The following is a 27,782-nucleotide window of genomic DNA, read 5'->3' on the forward strand; positions in this document are numbered from 1 at the left end:
AGGGCTTGAATTGGCATGCAGTGAAGCACCAACATGAGCAAAGCATGAACGTAATGGGGATAAGAATATTATGATCAATATGTGGTCATATAAGAAAGGATAAAATTAAAAATAAAGTTACATGATAATGTTAAAATGACTCTTATTGAAAATAAGCTACATGAAACATAATTATGATGGTTTAATCATGTAAGAGGAAAACTAATAAAGACTCTTCAGAGGAAGATAAAATGGAGTAAGTATTTAGAAAGAGTTCGAGAAAAATCAACAAAAAAGGCATAGAGAGCTCTTAGGTATGACATGAGTTATAAGGATGTTATAAAATATATGATCATTGATAAATATGATTGGCCAGGTAGAACTCTTGTAAATGACGTCACCTAATGAGACTAAAAGTCTTAATATGTTGTTATGGAAATGAGACAAAAGGGAAAGCATTGTAAAGTAGCAGCCTTCAAATGGTTAAGACACTTAAGAGAAGTATTGTATTTAATGGTGTAATAACTGTGCACTGCTATTGTATGTCAACTGATACTCGTCTAGTTAAATTGAAGGTGGGAGACTTGCATTGTCAAGCAATATAACTGAGCACTTGAAATTTCTATGTGTTATTTGCTTTTGTGATGAGTGCAAAAATGCTAGCTCTTTTACAGCTCCTATTACGATCTTAAATCTTTTCTCCCATGGAAGTAGCTGAGAAGAAAGACCCCCTGCAAAAGGCAACCATATGGTAGTGTAAGCCAAATGAATTGAATTGATCAATAGAAGATAAAGAAAAGTTTAGCTCTTACTTCGAAAAAGATACCTGTTCAAAGTGTGATTTTTCACGAATTCATAGACTAGTAGTTGCTCTTTATCCTCACGACAGTATCCCAATAGCTTAACTATGTTAGGATGAGAAATATTTCCTAGGATATCAATCTCACGCTGTATGGATTGAATAATAAGCAGCAAGCAGAAGGCTTTTGGGGGAATATAATTGAATTAAATAAATTATAAAAAAATGCTAAATATTTCAATCCCAAATATGAAATGGGAAAAATAGAGAATATGAGGTTACAACTATGGTAAAATAAAAAAGAAGGAAATATAAACTATCAACAACTTCAATTTCATGTAAAAAATTAAGATGTAGGAAAGGACATATCCTAGGCCATATATAGTGATAAATCATCTGCAAGATATGCCACATTTCATTAAAAAAAATGAAAAAGGCTTCCTCCATTATAGAAATGTACAATCTTCCAAACCTAATGTTGCAATCTACTTGGGCAAGCCCACCCCCATGAGTGCAAAAACATCAAAAAGTAAATATTAGAATAATCTATTGTACACCAAGAATGAGAAATCCATGTAGCGAGAGAGAGAGAGGATATGGTATATTGATCAGTCATCCCTCTTACACATGAAGTGCCATTTGGTCACAACCTACCCATGTGACCTTTTACAAGGCACGTCCATGCCAAGCCCTTCATTCTTGTATAAGATTGAATCTATGTACTGATATGCTCACTCTTTGGTAAGGTTGCACATAACACACAAATCAGGCAAGTCAGCTTTCGGTTTTTAAAAGTTTGGACCCAAATCTATTGAACTAATTATGGAACCGAATTGCCTGAGCCCATTCAGTTTGGTTTAGTTGAGTTTGGTCTCAATTTGATTGGTTAGATTCTACCTCTGTTCTAAACAAATGTTTTTTCTATTTTTTTTTCTCTCTACTAACAAATAAGCAAACAAATAAATGAAAAACCTTACATTTCACACTAGGATATGCTGGTATAAAGAACTTTTGGAGAGATCTCTTAAAAATTCCCCATACCTCTAGAGAGTTTCCATTCTTTGGTATCCTAAGAATTAATCCCAGAATATTTAATTTCAAAGTTATTTTTTTGACTTGAAAGTTAGTTGGTGAAGCTTTAACTTAGCATTTCCCCACTTCTTTTTCTGTCCACTAAGACTATGAAAGTATAAGATTTGGATGACGTTTTTATTAGTTTCAGATCATCTTTTATAATACAACAACTCTAGCTAACCTCATAGTCATACGGTTTGTGGCTAAAACCATATCCTAAAGACTAGGGATAACACTTACTTATTCAAACTATTTCAAAATACATGACGTGGCTAATTATAGTTTAATATCCTAACATCCCTCTGTAAACTCTATTGGGAGGAACATACAGTGAGTTTGGACTGTAGAAGTTGGAAACGACCCTAGCTAAGAGCCTTGGTGAAGATATTAGCGGTCTGATCTGTAGACGAAATATATCGAATGACAAGGTCATGGTGATGAACTTTCTCATGAACAAAATGGTAATCCATCTAGATGTGTTTGGAACATTGATGAAACACTAGATTTTGCATCATATAACCAGCGCTGATGTTATCACATAACAACATCAGGAAAGATGAGAGAGATGCCAAGTTCTTGAAGCATTTGATAGATCCAGATAAGCTCGGCTATGGAAAAAGTAAGACCATGATATTCGACCTCAATGTTGGAATGGGAAACAACAGATTGTTTTCGAGATGACCAGCTGATGAGGTTACCACCATAAAACACAACATGAGTGGAGTGATGATCATTAGGATTTCCAGCTCAGTCAGTATTAAAGAAAGAAGCAAGAACTGAGTGAGGGGCTCAATGAAGTAACGAGCCATGTAACAAAGTAGCACGAAGATAACGAAATATTAGCTTGACCGCTTAATGATGAAGGATAGGGCGATGCATGAAATGACAAAGGCAATTAACTACAAAAGATATATCAGGTCAAGTAATAGTAACATACTGTAGTGCTCCAATAACACTACGGAATAATGTTGGATCAGGCATGAGTTCACCTCGGTCCAGAAGCTGAGATGCAGTCTCAACAAGAGAAGAAACAAGCTTAGCATTATGTATCTTGAACTTCTCCAGAAGGTCCTGAATGTACTTGTGCTGACACAGATGCAAGCTAGTAAAAGTGCAAAAGACTTTAAGCCCTAGAAAATGAGATGGGAAACCAAGATACTTGATGGAGAAGAGACGATCAAGCGCATGGACAAATCCATCAATAAATTTGGGATCATTCGAGTTTGTCAAACCAAGCCCTAGGTGTCTACTTAAGTCCATAAAGAGCCTTATGAAGCTTGCATACATAGTCAGGACGAGATGAGTCAACATACCCAGGAAGTTGCTTCATGAAGATTGTTTCCTTAAGCTCACCATTTAAGAAGGCGTTATTAACATTGAGTTGGCACAGGGTCCAGCTATGAATGACAACTAGAGATAATAAGAATCGAACAGTGGTAGGCTTAACAACTGAACTAAAAGTTTGGAAATACTGACCCCGGGTTGTTGACTGAAGCCTTGAGCAACCAAACGAGTCTTGAATCAAGCCACTGAGCCATCTGCATGGTACTTAACACGAAACAACCACTTATTACCTACGATGTTAATGTGTAGAGGTTTAGGGACAAGACTCAAGGTTTGGTTTCGTTGAGGGCAAAATATTCATCATGCATCACTACATGCCAGGCTTGATCTTTGAGAGCCTGAGCAATAATGCGAGGAATACTAGGAGGTCATGTGGTAGTGGCATGGAGGACTCTAGGCTTAAGATTACTTGTGCGAGCACGAGTTACCATTGGATGGACAAATTGAGATGCAAGACGAAAAAAAGATGGAGCAATGGTGTCAACAAGCAGAGAAGATTGAGCGGTATTTGTAATACTCCATGTTGGCATGAGATTGCCACATAATTTAAATAAGTTTGAAATACCGAAAAATTGGTTTGATAGTAAAATAAGTCGTCGAATCGATGGTAAGGAATGCCTCGAAACTTAGATCTCCAAAGAAAATGGTATGACATCAACGAACATCACAAGACAAGATTTATGAAGATAAAAACAATCGGAACAGAGACAGTTCCCGATACAACTAAGTTATAGCTTGAAAGATCGAATGAGGGTAAGTGATGCGGTCACCAATCAAGACTCGGTCCAAGGCCGACCCAACCAAACCGGAACAGTATTACCAAAATGGTAGTGCCATAATGTTATTTTAATACTTCTTAAGTTTTAGAATTCTACTTGATTTAGAATTCTATTTCATGTTTTTACTTGATTTAAGATTCTACTTCATGTTTGATTAGTGTTTTATTTTTATTAGAATTCTAGTTGGATTTTGTTTACAAATATTAGATGGATTTGGATTAGCCAAATACTATAAATATGCCTAGGATCTAAAGTTTATAATCAAGTTTTTCTCAATCAAATTTCAGCAACCTATTTGGGTTTCTTAGCAAAACAGTCTTGTTTTTGCATCTTCTTGAAAGCCAAGCTTCAGCCATTGAAGTTTGTTCTTTCAAGGGTTTATTTTGGTGTGTTTTCTTCACACTCGCATTACACGTTGCGTCAGTAAGGGACTTCTGAGAAGTCAATAGAACCTCGAGTAGGTTCATAATTAGCATAGGGAGCAACTCTTAAGTGATTTGGGGATAAAACAAAGGGATTCACGATCAAAGCGTGATTTTGCATAAGTTTTGGGCCTTAAGTGTAATTTTAAATTCTAGTGAAAAAAGAGTCAAAAATGACATTTTTCCAAATTTGTTGGGACAAATGAAGACCATGAAACTTAGGGTTCAAGTGGTAAGATATCAAAAGCTTAGGGACTTCAAACAAGGGCCAAAATGGAAATTAGGAGAAAAATATGGTCAAAATGTATTTTTTCAAAACAGTAGCCATGGCCATAACCATCCAGCCGCTGCCACCGTCGACCAACCTCCTACTGACGTCGTGAGGGTCTTTCTAAGGCTTTGAAATGGGCCCCACAGCATGGTGGGTCAATTGGGATTGGGTATGGCTGAGAATGACCGTGATTTGATGGGGTATAGCCAAGTGTTGCTGAAAAATCGGGGAAGGGTTGTTCATGGAAAATCATCACGATTTAAGATGATCTAGGGTCGTATTAGGCCATTAAGAGCTTAGATTTGACTAGGCATGCCTCGAGTTGGCTGAAAATCGAGTATAAATAGAGGGTTTGGGATAGTTGATTTCTTCAAAAAATTAAACTCGAGAATCCGAGTGTTTGAGGAAGAATTGAGGGAGAAAGATAAGGGGCTTTTGTTCTTGAGCAAATGAGGATCATTTTTGAGGAATTTGAGCAAGATTTGTGTGGAATTAAGGTGTTTCGATGGTCGCTGGAAAACATAAGTGGTCATTGGTGTCAAAGCTTTAAACGGCAGATCGAGGGCATTCTGATAGTTTTTTTGGGCAAATGAGGGTACCATTGTGACCGACTTGAAGAGATCTACTAGGTGGTCGGGGGAAAATTCCAGTCGCCTGCGGCAAAGGGCTCGCCTAAGAAGACAACCAGCGTGTGTGTTACATGCACGGGTCTTCACAAATAAGCTCATGAGGGCGTGTGGGGATGAGGTATTTTTTAGAATTTTTTTAATATTTTTAGAAAAATATTTTATGAATTATGGTAGAGAAAAATTTGGAAAAATACTTGAGAAGATATTTATTTTGAAATTTTTGAGGAGAAAATAAAGAAAAATTATGAGAGAATTATGAAAAAAATTGATGTTCTCTTGAATAAATATGATGTCCAAGAATCGTTGAGACTCGAGATTAAGTAATAGTACGATTATTGAGGATTGACATGAAAATCAAGATTGGCATGAGAATCGAGGTATTCTAAATTACAATTAAGGTGAGTGTTATGTCTAAAACTTGGTTTATTGCGAGTGGTTCGACCCTATATTTGATTTTGTTTCATATAATGGTTTTGGCATATGAGTGTGGTTGATTTCATGTATATGGTTCATCCAAAATGTTTATTTACGTGTGCATTGAAATACATGTCTTGAAATGTCGTTTTATGTAATGCATCATTACATGTTATGATTATGGCATTGGCTTATGTGTTGGACATGGGTAGTGTTCCAGGATGCTTTTGAATGGGAACGTAATCTCTGATGTGATTGTGGTGAGCCGGGTTCTTGGGTTGATGTTGACCCTTACGTGTCGGAAGTGGTAACAATTGTTCTTGAGATGTCGGAGAGATGCGTTGATGTTGCCCCTATTAAGCTAGAACTGTGTTATGTCAATACGTCGATGTGATTATGTTGTCTTTAGAGAGATTAATTTTTCTAGTGGTATGGGTTAAGCGCTGTATGGGATTCTCTTGGGCTGAGACATGTTGGGATATATCTATTATTCATGGTCTTGCATACATTCACGAAAATATTTTTAACTCTCACTTAGATGTTTCAGCATATAATTTGGACTATGTTTCTGGAATATTTAAACGTTTCAGGTGAAAGTAGCGACGCTAAGGGAAAATAGGTTATTAAGATGTAGCCGTTGATTACATTGGAGACCCTTAGCATATATTTTGATTATGTTTGAGGTGTTTAGTTGTGTTGCTGAGGGATTAATCTCTATGTATTTTGAGTCAAAATGTCATGTCAAACAATGGTATGGTTTCTATATTATGAATAAAAGAATTACGGTTATATATCATTGAACTTTCGATCTTGTTTCCATATTTTATGTTGATGTTACTTGTCTTGGCTTATTGATTTTTAAATTTGATATGCTGAGAGGGTAGAACGGGATTGTGAAAATGATTTATGTCGAGTGTATGTTGAAAAAAAAATATTTTTGAAATCCCAAGTTAACGCACGCTTGGAAAAAGATGGGTGTTATAGTATTGGACGATGAGTTAAGCTAATTGATGGGCTCAGTAGTGGGCTAAGAGGCCAGGCAGGCTCAGACCTACAGTGTGGCCCAAGAGATAGTTGTCTTAGGGCCCAAAAATTCTGTCAATTTAAGGGGCTCATAAATTTGGGGATAAATTGACCATTTTGCCCCCGTTTTAAAATGATAGTTTTGCCCCTGTATAAAGTATCTCATTCTCCAAAATTTATAGAATGCCTAACATTTCTCTCTTTCTCTCTCTCTTGCAATCTCTCTCTCTCTCTCTCTTCCTCTTTCCTTCTCTCAAAAACACCTATGTAAATCACTACTTTTCCTTATTATAGTTAAGGCTCAATAATTTTTTTTTAACACTTTTATAATGCCACAACCAATTGGGTTTGGTTCCTGTTCAACCCTAAACTCGTTATATATATATATATTTGTTGATGTTGCTAATTTATTGTTGTCTAAAAGTTAGGATTAATTATAATACATAAATAGATTAAAATGTTGTATTAGTTGATCAGACAATGGGCTAAGACACGCGCACAATAGCTGACCCTTTGGGATATGCTATGTGATAAGATGGATAGACTATGTTGTCTATTTAAAAAAAAATGTTCGAACAATTTCATTGATATTTTTGCCTTCAAAATTGTAAAACGAGTAGTTTTTAATTGATCATTTTGAAAAAAAATTATTTTATTCTTTGATATGATATGAATATTTATTTATTTTTTTGATATTTTATTATAAAAAAAAATTTAAATGTACATTACGATTCAAGGGCCCATTTTTATATTTTTGACTCAAGGCACCAAAATCTCAAGTACAGCACAGAGGCCAGGTTAAACACTGGTACCACATCCACCCAAGTAGAGTTGGGCACGATAGAGGAAATAGGTTGGGCAGGCGCACGTCTACTTCTTGCATTAGTAAGTGATGGAGAAGGGTCACCCGAAACATGTGGTGATGGAGAAGCAATAGGTGATGCATGAGTAACAGCCAGTTGCAATAGACCAAGAGAAGTGGCAGCTAAATGTGTGGTGGGAACAAGAGTAATTGATGGCGCAAGAGTGCTATAAAGGAATCGAGACTCATCAAATATCACATGATGTGTAATGTAAACACGAGATGAAGACGGGTGTAAACACAAATACCCTTTATGCGTGAAGCTATACTTGATAAAGATTCATGACGTGGAGCGAAAAACGAGTTTAGTGGAGTTATATGGTCAAGTATAGGGATAGCATAAGCATCCAAATGTTTTAAAAAATGAGTAAGTTGGTGGAGTATGAAAAAGTGTTTGGTGTGAGGAGTGATTGAGAGCGGGAGTGATTGTATAATTAATGAGATAAGTGGCAATATGAAAAGCATGCTCCCACAAAGTGAATGGTAAATTTGCATTAGCAAGAAGAGAAACCTTTATCAACAATATCCCAATTTCGCCTTTCCTAAGCCTTGTTTTTTTCTGTGTATAAGGATATGACACTCGATATTTAATGCCAAATGGAGAGAGAAACTTTTTTTTTTTTTAAAGTTTCTCTATTTCATATTTAATGCCAAATGGAGAGTTGTTACTAATTTTGAAACACCAAGGGTAATTTTTACAATTTTTTCAAATTTCAAGTTGTTATTTGTAATTTATCCTTTTTCAAAAAATAATTTCTCTATAAAAATCTTTTATATGAAAAGCAAAAAATAAATTAAAAAGTTTTCAAATAATAATAATAAAAGAAAAAAAAGCTTAATAAACTAGAAGAAAAGTACAAGAAACTGAGTAACCCATGCATGCAAAATTTAGGTAAACCTATAACTAAAATGTTTAAAACATCTCTACACTCATAGCCTAATAGGCATAGTCCTACCCTTAAGGGATTAAAACCTCCAAACCAAACCTACAAACCACCCCGTACAATAATAGTTGTAAGGATTTGCACTTGCATTATATGTGTTACACCTCCATAAGTATGTGTGTATGTAAATATGAGAAAATTTCAATATTTTTTTTCAATCTCACAAGGGCCTATGCATATATCAAACTCCCACAAAAATAAAAAAACCTGTCTCTTAAAAGACCACATCATATATAACCAATCAAATCCCATAATCAACAAAGCAATGCATGGCTTCATCTTGGCTCTTTTGGATTTTCAATGCTCTCTAGTATCTCCACCACTTGTTGCATGGATGGCCTTCTTTTGGGTTCAGGTTGAAGACATTTTAGACTAAGCTGAGCGATTTGCCATGCAACTTTGACAGGATACATCCCTTTCAAGTGACTGTCCATAATGCTTTTGAATTTTCTTTTACCAGCGAAATATGGTTGGATCCAGTCAGTCAGAATCTTCTGATCACGACGAGGGTCAACTGCTTTCAAGCCTGTTAGCACCTCAGCCATTACAACACCAACAGCATACACGTCGCTAGCCGCATATAGTTGCCCTGTTTTCACAAACATTAATATATATTGTATTATTATTGTCATGAATAACATTTCCGTAGGCTCAGTTCAAGTGGCCTTTAAGTATGAAAAAACTCTTACGAAGCTTCGTTTAAACCAATCAATCCCCCCTAGAGAAGCATCAAGCTTCAAAATTAAGGTCCAGAGCATTACCTGTGGCAAGATACTCTGGAGCAACATAGCCATATGTGCCCATAATCCGTGTTGACACATGTGTTTCTTCAATAGTTGCACGACCAAGTCTTGCCAAGCCAAAATCTGTGATCCTGGCATTGTAGGACTATCAATCAAACACACATTAGGCCAATACAAGACCTCCTTTATGCAACCATCATTTTAAGTGATATATATTGGACGGTTAAATATATATTTACATAAAATCATTGTATGGATTTAATATAGTTTCGTCTTAAAAAAATATGATGAATTCGGTATAAATGTACAAGATCACTAGAAAGGCACGTAAACACACACACACACATATGTAATTATAATACCGATATTATTTTAAAATTTAGGCATAAAAAACACAGTAAATATATGCAAGCTATTTCTAGTTAGATTGATTTGAGAACATTGAGATTTCTTCCTTGCTGTGTTCTTTCTTTCCCTCTCCAATTCTTCCTCTGTTCTTCTTCTTCCCCTCTTTTCTCTCAACATTCTGCACTCTCCTTGCTGTCTTACATCAAATTTTCTTGATTAGTTTTTCAAGACATCCTAGAACAAAGAAGTACCATTAGTTTAAAATAATAATTAAGTTTTATATAACCATTGGTCCATTACCATCAATATCATATGGGGAAACAAATGATGAAGAATTAGGCCAATACAAGACCTCCTTTCTGCAACCATCATTTTAAGTGATATATATTGGACGGTTAAATATATATTTACATAAATTATTGTACAAATTTAATACACTTTCGTCTTAAAAAAATATGATGATGAATTTGGTATAAATGTACAAGATCACTAGAAAGGCACGTAAACACACACACACACATATACAGTTATAATATCAATATTATTTTAAAATTTAGGCATAAAACACACACACACATATATATGCAGGCATGACATATTATAGGCCAAGAAGGTGTTTTCACTAATCAGAGTAGCCATTTTGTTCTTGAAAGCTTTTAGTTACCTCTCCCTCCCTCCCTCCCTCTCTCTTTGTACTGAAAGGAGCATGGGTAAGGGAGAGATTAGTGACTTAAATGCACTTTTAAAGTGGCAGCCTCTAACTGGTTAATGGAAATTTAAGAGAATTATGGTATTCAAACAGGTAATCACTGTGCATTCCGTTTGTAGATCACCGGTACTAATTAACTGAATGCAGGAAACTTACAGCATCAAGCAATATATTTGAGCTCTTGAAATCTCTAAATATAATTTGCGGTTCCAATGAGTGCAAAAATGCCAGCCCTTGTATTGCTCCTCTTAAGATCTTAAGCCATGTCTCCCATGGAAGTAGCTGAAAACTAGGCCCCCCTGCAGAAAGCAACCATACAATGTAAGCCAAACGAGTTTCATTATCAGCAAAAGATAAAACAAGTTCAGCTCTTACTTCCAAAAAGATGTTTGTCCAAACTGCCGTTCTGCATGAACTCATAGACAAGAAGTAGCCTTTCACTCTCACGACAATATCCCAATAACTTAACAACGTTGGGATGGGACAGACGACTTAGGATGTTGATCTCACGCTGCATAGATTAGGCAAATAAGTAAGCAGAAGGCCTTAAGGAGAATATAAATGAATTAGATAAGTTGAAATAACATTGGCAATCCCAAATATGAGAGGGTAAACACACAAAATGATGAGCAATGCCTAAAATATACAGGTATCACAAAGCAAAAGAAAGGAAAATACAAAGCATCCACTTCAATTTAATATGCAAAACTAAGATGTTGACCATACAATTGTCCTGTATTTCTTTTTTTTTACAGGTAAGAGCATGGTAGGATTATGGCGTGGTATGTTGCTTTTGTTTTACAAGTAAGAGCATGATGTATGAAAGGACAAATTAAATGGGCTATAAACACTGTGAATCATCTGCAAGAAGAGGTAAGGACTCTGGTGAGAAGATTCTCTCTGGCCATGATGAAATGAAAAACAAAAAAGGTTAATTTAAGACAAAAGATATGCCCCCCAACACTTTCAAAAACTCTGTTATTATCCTCTCAAACAAGATGTGCCATATTTTTTTCTTAGAAAAAAAAAAATAATAATAATCCTCCATCAAAGAAGCTACTTGGGCAACACACCTCCACGAGTGTAAAAAAAATCAAAGGAGCTTGCATTATTTAAATTACACCAAAAACAAGAAAAAATATGCTTCAAATATCCTAAGCTACATAGCAATGAAGGTCACAGCCAAACCATGCTTTTTGGTAAGGGTGCATACAGATTGAGCCAAGTTAATTATACAGCTATAAAAATTTCGGACCCAAAACCATTACACCAATTATGGAACCTACTAAGCCAAGCCAACTTAATTCAGTTTCATTTGGTTTCAATTTGATTGATTCAGTTTAGTTTGGTTTGGTCTTTATTTGACGGGTTAGATTTTAGTTCAGTTCTAAACAGATTTTTTTTCTTGTACTTATTTTATTTTATTTTTTGTTATCTAATGACAAACAAATATATGAAAAAAAAAAACTAGTGTGATTAATATAAGATGATTTAGTGTGGGTGACTAAACATTCAAGTCCAATTAAAAATGTAACATTCATTAGATGCTCTGCAGTTCATAGAACAAATCATCCATAAAAGGAGACCATTTCTTGAGTAAAGGTTATTCTTCACTTGGATTAGTTATAAGTACAGATATTTGGCAATAGAAGACGATAATACAAAGTTATTAGGATTTTGATAAAACTGATACCTAGTACATTACAAGTATCAATGCCTAACCAAGAAAAGACACAGAATTGAAAGAACGGTAAAGATTTGCGGACAAATTATTCAGACATTAACTGGTGTTAGTTGAAGTACCTCCCATTCATTAAAACCTTGAACGCTGTGAGAGTTCCCCACCTTGACGGCAATGACTGAACTTCTACCATTCTGTAATGGCGTCTTCTCTGCAAGCCAACCCTTGTAGACTTTGCCAAAACCCCCTTCTCCTAACAATCGATCCAATGTGAAATTTCCGGTAGCCTTCCTCAACTCTGAAAAACTGAAGGCCCTTATATTGGGGATGCGTAAGACCTGCCCATCGGGATATGGCTCACTGCCAGAAGTTGTTGACATGCTTTGTCTATTCCCGGCAGAGATGGTTCTTTTATCTGAATAATGAGGAGAAAAAAATCAATTGGCGTGGGTAAGGACAGAGGAGTGAGGCAACCTGAGAGAGAGAGAGAGAGAGAGAGAGAGAGAGAGACCAGTCCAACAGCTTGCAGTGTGGTGCCAAAACGTGGTTTGGTGGAGCAATTGTCCCCTATTTATCCACCCAAAATCCACAGTTCTGGGTATAAGTGCAGTACTGATCTTGTGGAACACCTTGGAGAACTTTCCCTGTGCCCTCTTCTTGCTTAGGGGTATGTTCTCAGTATACTGCACTGGAGTGGATGGGTAGGGGACTTGAGCAAGAAGGGCATCATCATCTAGTTGAATAATCTCATCATTTTTCTTTTCCTCAGCCCCACCGAGATTGAGAACATTCTCTTTATCTTCATCAGCAGCATCAACATTGACAACGTCCTCGTTATCCTGCATCGTTGATGAATCCTTGTACCGATCATCTTCTGAGTATGCCAATGCACCTTCAAGGCTCACCACCACATCAGCCATAGTAGGGCGTCCATTTGGACGCATGTGCAGGCATTTCCTAGCAACTTCTGCAAACACATCAAGGCTTTTTGATAGTATTGGTAGTTGATCCCTCAAAATGGGGTCAATAATTTCATCAAGTTTTCCATCTTTGATGCAGCCTTGAGCCCAAAAGGATAGACTGTGTTGCTCCTCCTCGAGACTTAAATCCACTGCTGGCCTCCCACAAAGCACTTCTAAGAGCACCACGCCGAAGGCATACACATCTGATTTCTTGGTTAGATTGCGGGTCGAGAAATAATGTGGATCAAAATAACCAAATGTGCCTTTAACAACTGTGCTAACATGGGAAATAGAATGGCTTGTGGTGCCCATTTTACATAATCCAAAATCTGAAACCTTAGCCACCATGTCTTTGTTCAACAAAATGTTCGCGGTCTTCACGTCTCTATGTATGACACCACCTTGAACACCAGTGTGGAGGTAATCCAATCCACGGGCAGCACCAATGCAAATCTTGAGCCTTTGCTCCCACGGCAGATGACAAACGTTACCATTTTCTTCAGTATTCTTTTTGTATAGATGTTTAGCAAGTGTACCCTGCTCCATATACTCATACACCAGGATCTTCTCATCACATTCGTCACAGTAGCCCAGAAGGCTAACAAGATGCTTGTGTCGAAATTTAGAAATCGTCTCAATCTCCATCCAAAACTCATTTGGGCCTTGCTTAGACTTTGGTTTCATCCGCTTAATGGCAACTGTGGTTGTTCCTCCATTAAGGAGTCCTTTATAAACGTTACCAAATCCACCACTTCCAATGACCAATCCGTCATCAAAGTTTCTGGTTGCTGATTGGAGCTGAGCAAGTGAGAAGCAGCAATATGGCCCTTCCGAAGGTAATGATGATAGGGTGTCTTCTTGTCTAGATTTTTGACCCAAATAGGCCAATGGATAAACAACAACATTCAATATCATGAGTAAACTTATTAGAATATTAGCAATGGTATAAATGCCACAACCAAGCACTAACTTCTGAGGCTTTGAATTATGAGATGTCAAAGCATGTGCAATGGGAACCATGTTCACCCCGGCAAGGCTGTTGTCAGGGTTGCTCAACTTGAACACCTCCAGCCCCTTTAGAATTGCATCAGCACTGTGTTCCATGTTCCCCCTGTCATCGTGGCTCCTGTGAGGGCTTAGAGTTATTGTCATATCGCGCTTGCCCTCTGTCCGATCTCCTTCCATCATCACCATGTAGTCTCTGTACACTGCAATGCCATTTCCACCAGCCCATTTGATAAGGTCAGCATCAGCCTCGGCAATCTGACTATCAATGAATATGCTGAACTCCATTTGGCCAACTTCTTTAATCTCGTACTCAAGCTCACAGAAGTGGAACCTAACCAGGTACCTGAAACCTTGATCTACAGGTAGCTTCCACGTAAAACTGATACGCTCCTTTTCTTGCATGTCCCGAGTCATTGACCAGGATGTTTGGTAAACTCTTGTAGGGGCAGAGTATGTGGGTATAACTGCGTAGTTGATCCGAATTGTGGTAGTAACCGGCATGGCCCTTGATTCTAAGAAATAATTGTTGTCCTCAAACCACTCTCGGAACATGCCAGTATCCTCTATGGGTAAAATTGAGCTTCCGCCAACATTTAAGCGATGCACTGTCTCAAGTGCAACGCTTGTATCCAAGAAGATCGGGTATCTAAATTTCTTGCCAACAACGTGTACACCTGGATCATCACCCTCACGGGAATGATATAATCCAGTTGGGATCGAGACAATCTCAATCCCATTGACAAAAGCATATGCTTCCTCTGAAGATGGAGAAAATGTTAGGATTAATGGTTGATTATCTTCCACATGGACGCAAAATTCTTTAGCAAATGATGGTAAGGCCAAAACATCAGCGGTAAGGGCAGCGCTGAAGTTGCTGAGGAGGGTATAGGGACCACCTTTTACAGTAAAAAAGGCCTTGGACCTCTCGAAGCCAGGGTATTCAGTTGGGTAGAAATGTAGGCGGATGAATTTTTGGCCTGGAGTGACATGGAAAGTGTAGGCGAATGTGGACCGAGAAATCTGAGCTGTCATGTAGGGGACGGGATGAGTAGGAGGAATTAGGTGCTTTCCAACGGGAGTAGAGCTTACCAAATTGCGTCTCCCTCTGGATCCTCGCAAAATGATGTATCTGGAAGCAACGTCACCGGTCCATTGCCGGCCATCTAGAGCAGTTGAGTTGCCAGAGGAGCCGCAGTTGACGGCGATGATGTCATCCGCTAGTAGTAGTGGGGAGCACAGAGGAGCAAACTCGCTGACAGACAGCAAAATAGTTAGATGGAGGAAGAAGAGGTAAAGACCCATCCTTTGATCATCAAAGAGAGGAGAGAGGGTGTATGTAATAGATTAATGCTGGCTAGGCATGAATTAAGTTCGCCCAGTTGATTGACTGGTCAACCCAAAAGTAAACGGGAACGCGTCCGGACCCATTTGATCGGTTTGGCATCATACATAATACATTATTTCTAAAGGAATTCATATTATAAATTATTTTGACTAAAAACAATATATAGTTTATTTTGTTAATAACATTTATGATGTCAGCAATCCTACTATCCAATTTGCTGCTATAAGAATTTAATTAGTTACTTAATACCTTCATTGGTGAGATCTGAACCCTAAAAAACTCGTTGCTTTTCAATGATAGGAGCATCATTAGTCTAGCTTACTCGCTCTGCAACAGTTTTTTTATTATGCAAAAAACTTACAGTCGTAGCAAAATACAACATATATTATGATAGGAAATTAAGCTTCAATCGTACACCGCTTATATATCCCGATTCCCACTTGAGCAGCAGCATGTCATTCAGCATCATTGAGCTTTTCGGCATCAGCAAAATTCTTATTCTCAGACTCTTCCATCAATCTTATGACGTCTGCCTTTTTCTCTAAGAGGGATTCGATTTTAGCATTGATGATCTTCTCTAATTTCTTCTTCAGCTTCCCAAGATCCTGTCCCGTGTACTTCTCCTCGAGCTTCTTTTTCTTCTCCCCTTTTTCCTTCTCCTTTTCTTTCTTATCCTCGCTAGTTTTAACTCCTCCCGGCTTCCCTTCCATTTCTTCTCCAATTTATGTTACATTTTCTTCTGTTTCAATCCCTTTCGAGGTAACTTCATCAGCTGCTTCCTTTCCCCCATTCTTCTTTCTCTTCTTATCTTTTTTATCCTCATATTTCTTTTTCTCTTCTTTGTCTTCTTTCCTCTTCTCCTTCTCTTGCTCTGTTTTCTTGCTCAATTCCTCATCTGACTCCACTTTTCCTTTCATCTTTTTATCTTTCTCCTCCTCTTCTTTCTTCTCCACTTTCCCTTTTATCATTTTTTATTTCTCCGTCTCTTTCTTCTTCTCCTCCTTTGCGTCAGATTTTTCCTCCTCATCTCCATGCTTCTTTTTCTTACTTCCATCATCTTCATGCTTTCCCTCTTTGTCCGTTGACAATTCTTCCACATCTTCAGCTATTTCAATCTCCCGTGACACCGACCCTCGTCTGTGTTATCCTCCGTCTTATTGTATTCGTTCTCCTTATCTTTCTTCGTCTTCTTGTCTTCTTTGTCTTTTTTCTTCTTTTCCTTCTCTTTATCCTCGTTTGATTCTCCTTCTAGCTTCTCCTTGTCTTTAATCTTCTTTTCTTTATCCTTCTTATCTTTCTTATCTTTCTTCTCCACTTTGTTCTTCTCTTCTCCCCTCTTCATGCTTCTTGTTCTTCTTTGCTTTCTTGTCATGCATTTCTTCCTTCACCTGTTTGTGTTTCACGACTTCATTAACACCAAAATCTTTTTCTTCTTTGCATTTTGTTGTTTCCCCCTCATCCTCCTCTTTCTTATCTTTCTTGTTTTTCACCTTTTTAACTTTGTCATCTGAATCCCCAGACTTAACCCTCAGCCTCTCCACCTTCATTTTTCTTTTTCTTTTCCTTTCCTTTCTTCTCTTTTTTCTCTTTCTCTTTGGATTTCCCAAGTTCTTCATCCTCCTGCTCCCCATACAAACCATCATCACTCTCTTTTTCCTTCATCTTCTTCTTCGCATCTTTCTCATCCTTGTCAATCTCAGTCTTCTTTGCCTTTGATTCAAAAGCTTCTTCAATCCTTGTCTCAACTTTCAGATGCAGTTCTTCATTCTCCCCCTTCTCTTCTCCCTTGACATCCAATTCAGGTTTCACTTCCATCTCTCTCTGTTGACCTTTTGGTTTGAAAAGAAAGATGCAGAATATTAACTGTCAGAAAAACACAGAATCCACAAACTACAAAGGATGGCCCATTCAACATAAAAGCATTCAAGAACTTGGTATAGATTTTAGAGGAAAGTGTCATGCACAAAACTTTATGAACCATGTAATGATGGGAGCCTTCGTAGATTGAGTTTCCCTTTGTCATGACCTTAAGAGTAATAAAGGGGCATTATTATAATAGAGTATAATAGTTAGTTAGGGATATTTTACAAGTTGTTAGAAGCACATGGGTGCTGTTAGGATATTGTTAGAAATTAGTTAAACATCTAGCTATGCCTATAAAAAGGCCAATTGTAAGAGGAGAAGGATATGCTTGAATTAAATGAATGAAATCTGATTCTCTCTCTACAATTTCTCTACAATCTCCCTCTCATTTTCTCTACTTCCCTCCCTCATTTATCTCTACATTCTTTCCCCCATTTTTATCCATTTCTTCCTCTCAAATATTCTGTTCTTGATTCTATTTATCAGCTCCTTTCGATTGTCATTCCAACCCTAGGCTAAACCCTAGGCTCATGACAAATTGGTATCAGAGCAGTCATCCATCAGCTATGAGTTAGGCACTCAAGTTAGTGTGTTTGACTTTTGAAGGTGAGTCCGACGGTGATTCTAGCGAATACTGTTGAACATTCGTAGCCTTCGCTTCTTATGTGTGTGCAAATTTCGACTATCTTAGCGGCGGAATTCAGAGAAGATAGTAGTGGTAGAATGGACACCAATCCACAATAGATTTGGACACTGAGCAACGATTGATGGTGGAAAGTAACAAGTCGTAGGAGGCGATTTCGGAAACAGCACAATTGAAGCATTTCAGTGGTGCGATTGGAGTCGATGCATTTAGGAGTCTATTCTAAAAGCAACTCATAGAAGCAAAACCCGAGGCAGGAAGGTGATTGATGGCGGGTAAGTGGTCACTTCTGATATGAGTTTGAAAGGAGTCGGCGGGGAATACGATCATTGAATCCACAACAATTGCGATTAGAGCAGATTGAAAAAGGTGATCGAGAAGATTGTTTGACTTTTGGAGGCGAGAAAGAATCCGACTCTGTTAGTGATCTCCAACGGTGATTTACATTGGTGATTAGGTGAAGCAATTCCGATGAAGTACAATACCAAGCCAGTGGACAGTGATTGGGTGGTTCGCGACTGTTGCAAATTTGGCTTGGCGGTGGTTAGGTTGAGCTTCTGATCTGATTTGGAGAGTATCTACTGTGGTAGCAATTAGGTTTGGAGTTGGGAGAAGGACTTCGATGGCGATCTAGCCAAGAGAATTCTGAACGGGTTTTCGAATATTGTTACCGACGTGATTAATTTCCAACAGGCGAGCAGCCCAGGAATTTTCGGAAGACAATTTCGCTGATTCAAGGAACTCTGTCAGTTTCAATTGGGTTCAGTATTGTAGGCGAGTAAGACCAACATTTTCGATCGGATCTTGGAGTCGAACAAAGAAGGCGAAGCAGATTCAAGAGGCGTTTCAGAGAAGTGATTAGGTAATAGAAGACGCTTGTTGGATCTTGAGGAGAACAGACCAAAGATCGGCCTGGGACGATGGTAGCTAACTTCACATCTCAGCTGCCACAGTGCGCGCTGCAAGAGGGCGAACTCAAAAGGGAAGTCAGGCGATTGTGAAGCCTTGGACGGTGATTGGGTTGAGAAGAACCGCCATTAATTTTTGTAGGGGCGACTAGGCTAATTTGTTCCGATAGTGCCTTCGGTGAGCAAGGAAGGCTGTTGATTAAGAATCAGCTGCAAGTGGAGAAGTTGAGCAAAGTTCGGAGCAGCTGGGAGTGGATTTTTGAAGGCGAATTTGGATGGGTGATTCTTGGCTGTGAATTCCAGCGCTCCTTTGCGGTAATTCCGATCCGACTTCATTAAGATAGATCATAATGGAGCAGTAATTTCAGGCGGTGGATTCCAATCAAAATTCTAGACTGTGAGCAAAGGGAAACAAAGGTTAATTTTGGCTTTGAATTTTGGGTTAACTTGTTTGAAGAAGAGCAGTATGTGGTCTTTGAAGTATGCTGATTGTGAAAAATCAGCTAAGGGAAGCAGGGCACACCTGAAACAAAAGAGGTCTCAATTGCAACCAAATGATGCTGCATTTTCAGTGGTTAATTTTCAAGCAAGAGAGCAGCCTCCATTGTAGCGGACCAATGCTTCATTTTCAATGGGAATGAAGCCTCAATGGCAGCCAAAGAAGGCTGCATTTTCAATTGGCAGCAACAAGGAACATAAGAAAGGGATCAACCAATTGGACAAAAGAACCAGCAGTGGGTTTGATGAAGAGTGCAAGGAATTCAGTCGAATGTTTCGCGAGAAGTTGTAAGAATTTGCAATGATACTATCTAAGAAGTATCATTACAACTTTCCGGTGGAATATTTTGATGATTATCACGGAAGCTTTAACAAGGAGGAATTCCTTGGAGCGAAGCAGCCGAAGGAGGAGACAAGATTACGAACATCCGATTCACTGCCTACTCTAGACTTTGGGCAGAAAAAGAAGCATTCTGATAGGGCAGCAGATCAAAAGGAGCCTTCAGATCTTTTTGAAGAAGAAATAATACCCCAAGATGCATCTACTAAAAGGCTGCAAGAAAATATTAGGGAAACAATTGATGAAGTGATAGAGGAGGCCAAAGCCAACTCGTTACCCCCAGTAGCTAGTGCAGGGGCGGACGGGTTTGAGACTGCTCCAGATAAGAAGTTAGTGGAAAATGGGACAACATTGAATCAGACAAATCAGACTAAAGGACCAGCCATCGGTGTGGATGATGGTGCTGAAGCCTTTCCTCAGATTTTAGACTTATCGAAATCATTCGGAACAATCACATTCGGAACAAAATATGGATTTGACTTGGGTTAAAATAGGCAACGAGAAGGTGAAGACAGCACTAGTTGGAGGAAAACTAAGGGATATAGCGGAAGGAATCGAAGGGTTTGCTGAAGAAAACAAAACTATCGCTGTTGTGTTGGTTTTTGCTCCTACTAGAAAATCCAAGTTGCTGTCTACCGTATGGAAGGATGAATCATTGGCTGAAATGGAAGTTGTAGCAGCTCCTAATGCTAATGCTCACAAACAACTTTGGTATGAGTATCCAAGGCAAATCTGCAATCCTCCATTGCTACAATTTCAGGATGTTGTTGGAAGTTTTACAGTAGAATATGGCAGTGGGATGGATGGAAATGAAATTACGGCAGCTAAGAATACATGCTTACCTTACTTATTGGTATGGGATGGGGATGAACTATCAAAGGAAGTCAAGGACACAGTTAATTCTTCCTTTAGACTCCAAGTTTCAACCGTTAACCATATCAGGTCGGGTGTGGCTGATCATGTTCTTCAATGGAAGGCCGAATTTGATTGGACAATTATAGAAGGAGGTGGTTGTATTGGGCTTGAATTCGATAAAGTTTCTTCTATGGAAGTTTTGGGGCAACTTAGGCCTGAGATTGATCTTAGGCACTTAAGAACGAGGAAGAAGAAGAGGCCTAGAAGGAGAAAGAAAGAAAGGAAGATCAATCAGATAGAAAAGGCGGGAATTGGATGAAGCAATGGCTACTCGTTGCAAGTTCTTGGGGACAAAAACTCTCTCAAGAAGGGGGGAATTATCATGACCTTAGGAGTAATAAATTGGCATTATTGTAATAGGGTATAATAGTTAGTTAGGGATATTTTACAAATTATTAGAAGCACATGGGTGCTGTTAGGATATTGTTAGAAATTAGTTAAACATCTAGCTATACCTATAAAAAGGCCAATTGTAAGAGGAGAAGGATATGCTTGAATTAAATGAATGAAATCTGATTCTCTCTCTACAATTTCTCTACAATCTCCCTCTCATTTTCTCTACTTCCCTCCCTCATTTCTCTCTACATTCTTTCCCCCATTTCTGTCCATTTCTTCCTCTCAAATATTCTATTCTTGATTCTATCCATCAGCTCCTTTCGATTGTCATTCCAACCCTAGGTTCATGACACCCTTAAAGAACATTTCCGTGTAACATTTAATTCAAGTATTGGAAGGCATGAAGAAAGGGGATTATTTTCAGGAGTGATATCCAGTAGGACAAAAAACACACAGGACGTAATCGAAGGGTTTATTGTAATTTACACAACATGCTCAACTTCTAGGGGATTTGAATCCATCTCACGTGGATACACTTCCAATATCCAACTTCTTCCCCTACTCTACGAAAGCACAAAAGTATTACCCTTCCTCTAGCATTCTAGCAAGTTCCTTTGCATGGAGGATTGAGGGAAGTCCAACTTAATTAAAATTAGCTCAAAATGGATTGAAAACAAAATATGTAAGACAAAGCTGTCACTGAGATATCTGAAATTGTAACCACCGTGAGCAAATGATAAACAGAATCAACTAGCAAAAATCTTCAAAGGTACATCAGAGAAATTATTCCATGACAGAGTAGATGCAGGGGAAGGCTATGGTAATATTGGAATCCATACAACGTTACAGAAGGACTATGAAGCCGGTGGTAAAGAAAACAAAGAAATGTACAAGGTGCATTCTTGTGCTCAAATGAACAGAAAATCGAAAATTAAACAAAGCACCTGATGCAAAAGCAAGCAACATAAGGAGGGACTTAATCCTAATATTTTCCAACTCATTATCAAACAAGGACGATATTTCTGTGCATCCAACCATCCATCCAAGAGAACTAAGGTGTGTACAAAACAAAAATATTGACTTTGAATAATATGTTCGTGCCAAGGTCTTCTCCGAAATAAAACAAAGTGAATGACATCGATTTCCCGTTAACTTAAGCAACAATCAGTTCCCTCTATATGTTTGAATGGCAAATTGCTGAACGCAGAAATTCGATTTCCTTCTAATTTTACCAAAGAAACTCGATTAAGAACAAGATGAATCAATCAAACAAGAGTTCACAGTTTACAGCACGAAAGCTAATCAATTCAATAAGATAAAAAGCAATAAACTAGCAATAAGTTCCTCAACACTGCTTCTACGTTGCGCAAAAATCAATTCTCTGTTGAAGAGAACACAGAACCCGAAAACAAAGCGCTCAATTTTCACCACCAAGTATCGAACCCAGCCACCAACAGATCGTGATCCAGCACTTATTAACCAAATAAGCAACGAAGAAGAAACCAGATAGCCAAAATCCAGGCGAAATGAGCATACATAAACAGAATCCAAGTAGAAAAGAGAGAACAAAAAAGTCTGCAGCAATAGCTAAAGATCAAAATTGAGAAGGAATAGAAAGACTTGCATCGGATCGAGCTTCCCAGCGCGGGTCTGGATTCTTGTAGACGACCCGACGAGTATGGGTTGATCCGACGTCGGGAGATGTTCTTATAGTATGCGGGAGATGATGGTCTCACCCGCTGAGCAAGTAACGACGGTGACGTGTCGGTTCCTGACGCGTCCAGCGGGAGTGCGTGTAACCGAAGAATGTTCTTCTTCTTTCTAACTTGTATTCTGCTACGAGCATAAAAATAAACGAAGCCTAATTTTGTGATGAATAATATTCGATCGCTTAATTTTAATATTTAGAGTAATAATTATATATTAATATATTATATTACGTGTTATATTAATATAAATATATAATATATTAATAAATTATGTGTCAAAATTAACTATTCAAGTAACATTTTTATTATTTTCTCTTAAGAGGTCAGGAAGAATTTAGTGAAATTTTTTAATTGCTGTTTAAATTTTAGGTATTCGGTATATTTAAATGAATGTGTTTGCACATTTACTCATACAAATATTCATGGCAATCACTAATTATTTATTATTTTTGAGAAACTCTCGTGCTAAAATTTTATTATTAAATTAACAAAAAAAATATATACTCACAATACTTGCACGCAAAATCTCGAGAACTAACTTATTAAAATTTTGTTCATTTACCATCTCGAGAACACAAAATCTCAGTGTTTTTCTTACTGGGAGTTAATTAGCTATCATGATTTAAGTTTGTTAAACTCTGATTCATTATTTTCTCGTTCTCTTATTTATATCATTTTTTGTGTCTTAGGATAAAAATTTAAAATGTTGGATCCAATCATCTAAAATCTTCCCACAACAAGCGTCAACTATTCACAAGCCTATTAACATCTCAACTATTACAGCACCAACAGCATACACATCTATGGCAACAACATATACTGTATTTAATATTGTTAGCATCTCATCTAAGCCATTACAACTCTTTGTACTCTTCTATTTTGTATTTGTTTCGTTTTTAAATTTATACTAAAACAAATTTTACAAATCTAATATTTTAATATGTTGAAGGTTTGGGTTAATTACACCAATAATAATCTAACTTTGCATTCTATTACTGTTTGGTCACTGAACTTTGAAATGTTATCTGTTAGTCACTGATATTTCAAAACAGTTACTGCTTAGTCACTGAACTTTGAAATGTTACCTGTTAGTCACTGATATTTCAAAATTGTTATTACTTAGTCACCGAACTTTAAAATGTTACCTATTAGTTACTAATATTTCAAAACTATTATTGTTTAGTCACTAAACTTTAAAATATTACCTGCTAGTAATTGATATTTTAAAATTGTTTTTCACCCTTCACTCGATAGTCACTGAACTTTAAGTTCACAAGTGACGAATGAGGAACAGTTTTGAAATATTAGTGACTAATAGATAATATTTTAAAGTTCAGTTTAACAGTTTTGAAATATCAGTAATTAATAGGTAACATTTTAAAGTTCAGTAACTAAGTAGTAACAGTTTTGAAATATTAGTAACTAATAGGTAACATTTTAAAGTTCGATGACTAAGTAGTAACAATTTTGAAATATCAGTGACTAACAGGTAACATTTCAAAGTTTAGTGACCAAATAGTAATAAAAATACAAAGTTGGGTTATTATTGGTGTAATTAACCCTTGAAGGTTTTATGTAATAAAATTTTGAAGTAATTTTGTATAGACTTTGAGGCCAATATCTAAGCCGACCAAATTCAAATTCAATTGAGTCGAGTTATTTTGTCATTTCATTGATTTTTAAGATTAAAATTTAGTTTTCACTACGATTATATATTCAAATTCATTAACCAGGGCTGGCCCAACCCTAAAGCGATTTATGCGACCGCATAAGGCTCCAACAATTAGAAGGCCTCTCATTTTAAAAATTTATAATATATATATATATTTTTTTTTAATAATATTTTTTTTATTTTCTCTTCTTATTTTTTAATTTTTAATTGTTACTGGTCCAATCCCTAATCCCAATTCTCATCATCCCAATTTCTCATAGAACCCACTTTCCCTTTCCAATTTGCTCGTACTGACATCCAAATGTATAATTTTTTGCTCGCACTGACATTTTAGAGTTTTAAAAAAATTAATTTTATTTTTCTTTATTTATTATAGTAAATTGTTTAATATTTTTTTTATCTCTGAGATATTATATTTTAGTTAAAAATTTATTGTCGTTAAAAGATTATTATATTTTGTAATTGATTGAATTTTATTTTTTTTATTTTTTAACTTAATAAAATAATAAAATATTCATATAAAAACGTGTATTATTTATTTATTTTATAAAAAAAATTAATATTATTGAGAAGACCTTAACAATTTTTTTTACCTAAGTCCTTCAACTTCGTTGTGCGGGCTGTCCCATTAACATTGCACAAATCTTACTACTCCACTAGGGTCACCTTCTTCCATTGTTTCACGACCAATGTTTAAAACTACCTGCTGTTTAAAACTTATCATCTCTCACATTTTCTACACACATGGCACACAGCAATATTCACATAGCTATAGAACAATATACACATTTATACTTTGAGGACCTTCATCATCAGTTTAAGCAGTGAAGTAATCATAAGGTGCAATCTTCCTTCAAACATAAATAGTCAATACGAAAGAATTGCCCGCATAGCTAGCTAGGCTGTAAGTAGTCGTGGATATATATATATATATATGTACCATAATACTACCCTTGAGGGATTAAAATCTCTGAACCAAATCTACAAACCACCCCCTCCATACGTATGTGTGTGTGTGTGTGTGTGAATATGATGAGGTTTTAAAATTTTTTTCAGTCTCAGTAGAGGGTCTATGCATATATCGAACACCAACTAGAACAAAGTAACCTATCTGTTAAAAGACTTCATCATATATAACCAATCAAATTCCATAATCAACAAAGCAATGCCCTCCAGTGTTCAGGCACCCTGTAGAATATGGCCTCGTCTTGGATTTTTTGAATCTTAAACGCTCTCCAGTATCTCCACCACTTGTTGCATGGATGGCCTTCTTTTGGGATCACGTTGAAGACATTTTAGACTAAGCTGAGCGACGTTCCATACAACTTTGGCAGGATACATCCCTTTCAAGCGGCCGTCCATAATACTTTCGAACTTTCTTCTCCCATCAAAATATGGTCGGACCCAGTCAGCCAAAATCTTCCCACGGCAAGTTTTATTTGCTTGCAAGCCTGTTAGCATCTCAGCCATTATAACACCAACAGCATACACATCGCTAGCCGCACGCAGTTGCCCTGTTTTCACAAACATTAATATATGTTGTATTATTATATACTGTCATGAACAGTATTTCCGTAGGCTCAACTCAAGTGACTTTTAAGTGCGACAGAACTCTTATGTTCATTTAGACCATCATTCCCCCCCTAAAGAAGCATGAAGCTTCAAAATTAAAGTCCAGAGCATTACCTGTGGCAATATACTCTGGAGCAGCATAGCCATGCGTGCCCACAACCCGTGTTGACACATGTGTTTCATCAGTAGTTGCGGGACCAAGTCTAGCCACACCAAAGTCCGCGATCTTGGCATTGTAGGACTGACAGTCAAAACACACATTAGGCCAATATAAGACCTCCTTTCTGTAACCATCATTTTAACTGATATACATTAGACAGTTAAATATATATGTTTACATAAATCATTGTATGGATTTAATATAGTTTTGTCTTAAAAAATATGATGAAGAATTCGGCATAAATGTACAAGATCACTAGAAAGGCACCTACACACACACACACATATATATATGCAATTTTAATACCAATATTATTTTAAAATTTGGCATAAAAAACACAGTAATATATGCAAGCTATTTCTAGTTAGATTGATTTGAGAACATTGAGATTTCCTCCTTGCCGTGTGCTTTCTTTCCCTCTCCAATTCTTCCCTCTGTTCTTCTTCTTCCCCTTTTCTCTCTCTCAACATTCTGCACTCTCCTTGCTATCTTTACATCAAATTATACTCGATAGTATTTCAAGACATCCTAGAAGTACCATGAGTTTAAAATATTAATTAATTTTTATATAACCATTGGTCCATTACTATCAACATCATATGGTATGTTAATAACACGTACAAGCACACGTGCACATATATAACATAAGATTGGTGATGACTCAATAAGTTACCTTATAAGATTGAAAAAGTATAATGGTCACCAATGGTATTTTCATAATTATGCAGTCCATTTGTTATCCATTATGCATCAATAGTAAATTGAATAAATCATTTTTTTATTTAGTGAGTTTCTTTTTTATGAAGTATAAGTCTAGTAAAAAGACATCCACTTGGTGTACTATTTAGTGTAACGCAAATAATTGGTACTAGTTAACTGAATGCAGGGAACTTACAGCGTCAAACAATATATTTGAGCTCTTCAAATCTCTATGTATTATTTGCGGTTCTAATGAGTGCAAACATGCCAGCCCTCTTGCTGCTCCTCTTAAAATATTGAGCCTTATCTCCCATAGAGGTAGCTGACAACCAGGCCACCCTGCAGAGAGCAACCATACAGTGTAACCCAAACGAATTTCATTAATCAACAAAAGATAAAACAAGTTCAGCTCTTACTTTCAAAAAGATGGTTTTCCAAAGTGTCTTGCAACAACTCATAGACAAGAAGTAGCTTTTCATCCTCACAACAATATCCCAATAACTTAACAATGTTAGGATGGGACTGACGACTTAGGATGTTTAGCTCACACTGCACAGGTTGGGCAAATAAGTAAGCAGAAGGCCTTAAGGAGAATATAAATGAATTAGATAAGTTGAAATAACATTGGCAATCCCAAATATGAGAGGGTAAACAGAAAGATGATGAGCAATGCCTAAAATGTACAGGTATCACAAAAATAAGGAAAATACAAAGTATCCACTTCAATTTAATATGCAAAACTAAGATGTTGACCATACAGTTGTCCTGTATTTCTTTTTTTGCAGGTAAGAGCATGGTAGGATTATGGTGTGATAAGTTGCTTTTGTTTTACAAGAGCGAGGATGCGTGTACAAACTAAATAGGCTATATACAGTGTATATCATCTGCCTGGACTCTGGTGGAAAGATTCTCTCTGGCCATGATAAAAAGGAAAAACAAAAAAGGTTAATTTAAGACAAAAGATATGCCTCCCTAACACTTTCAAAAACTATATTATTCATCTCAAGCAAGATGTACCATATCTTTTTTCTCAGAAAAAAGAAATAAATAAATAATCCTCCATCAAAGAAGCTGCTTGGGCAAGCATACCTCCACGAGTGTAAAAAACATCAAAGAAGCTAGCATTATTAA

General features: G+C 37.0%; 1 protein-coding gene and 1 long non-coding RNA gene across 12 annotated transcripts in view; one reads left to right on the forward strand and one right to left on the reverse strand.

Moving 5' to 3' along the window:
- Positions 1 to 15,261, forward strand: part of LOC127806709 (uncharacterized) — a 74,776-nt gene extending 59,515 nt beyond the window's left edge. For both annotated transcript variants that reach the window (XR_008024489.1, XR_008024490.1), the window contains exon 2: positions 14,992 to 15,261. This is a non-coding gene — a long non-coding RNA (uncharacterized LOC127806709). The remainder of the gene's footprint in view (positions 1 to 14,991) is intronic.
- LOC127806694 (receptor-like protein kinase FERONIA) overlaps positions 8,598 to 27,782 on the reverse strand; it is a 99,469-nt gene continuing 80,284 nt past the window's right edge. For 3 of the 10 annotated variants that reach the window (XM_052344136.1, XM_052344139.1, XM_052344137.1), the window contains 6 exons: positions 12,533 to 14,913; positions 12,144 to 12,436; positions 10,716 to 10,851; positions 10,497 to 10,639; positions 9,302 to 9,428; positions 8,598 to 9,129 (listed from right to left, as the gene is read on the reverse strand). In XM_052344136.1, coding sequence (XP_052200096.1) covers positions 8,816 to 9,129; positions 9,302 to 9,428; positions 10,497 to 10,639; positions 10,716 to 10,851; positions 12,144 to 12,436; positions 12,533 to 14,913 — 3,394 coding nt within the window. In that variant the 3' untranslated portion in view covers positions 8,598 to 8,815. The other 7 variants (XM_052344143.1, XM_052344142.1, XM_052344140.1 and 4 more) reach the window with 5 other exon arrangements.

Source organism: Diospyros lotus, chromosome 7 (genome assembly GCF_014633365.1).
Source record: "Diospyros lotus cultivar Yz01 chromosome 7, ASM1463336v1, whole genome shotgun sequence".
NCBI classification, from domain to species: Eukaryota; Viridiplantae; Streptophyta; class Magnoliopsida; order Ericales; family Ebenaceae; genus Diospyros; species Diospyros lotus.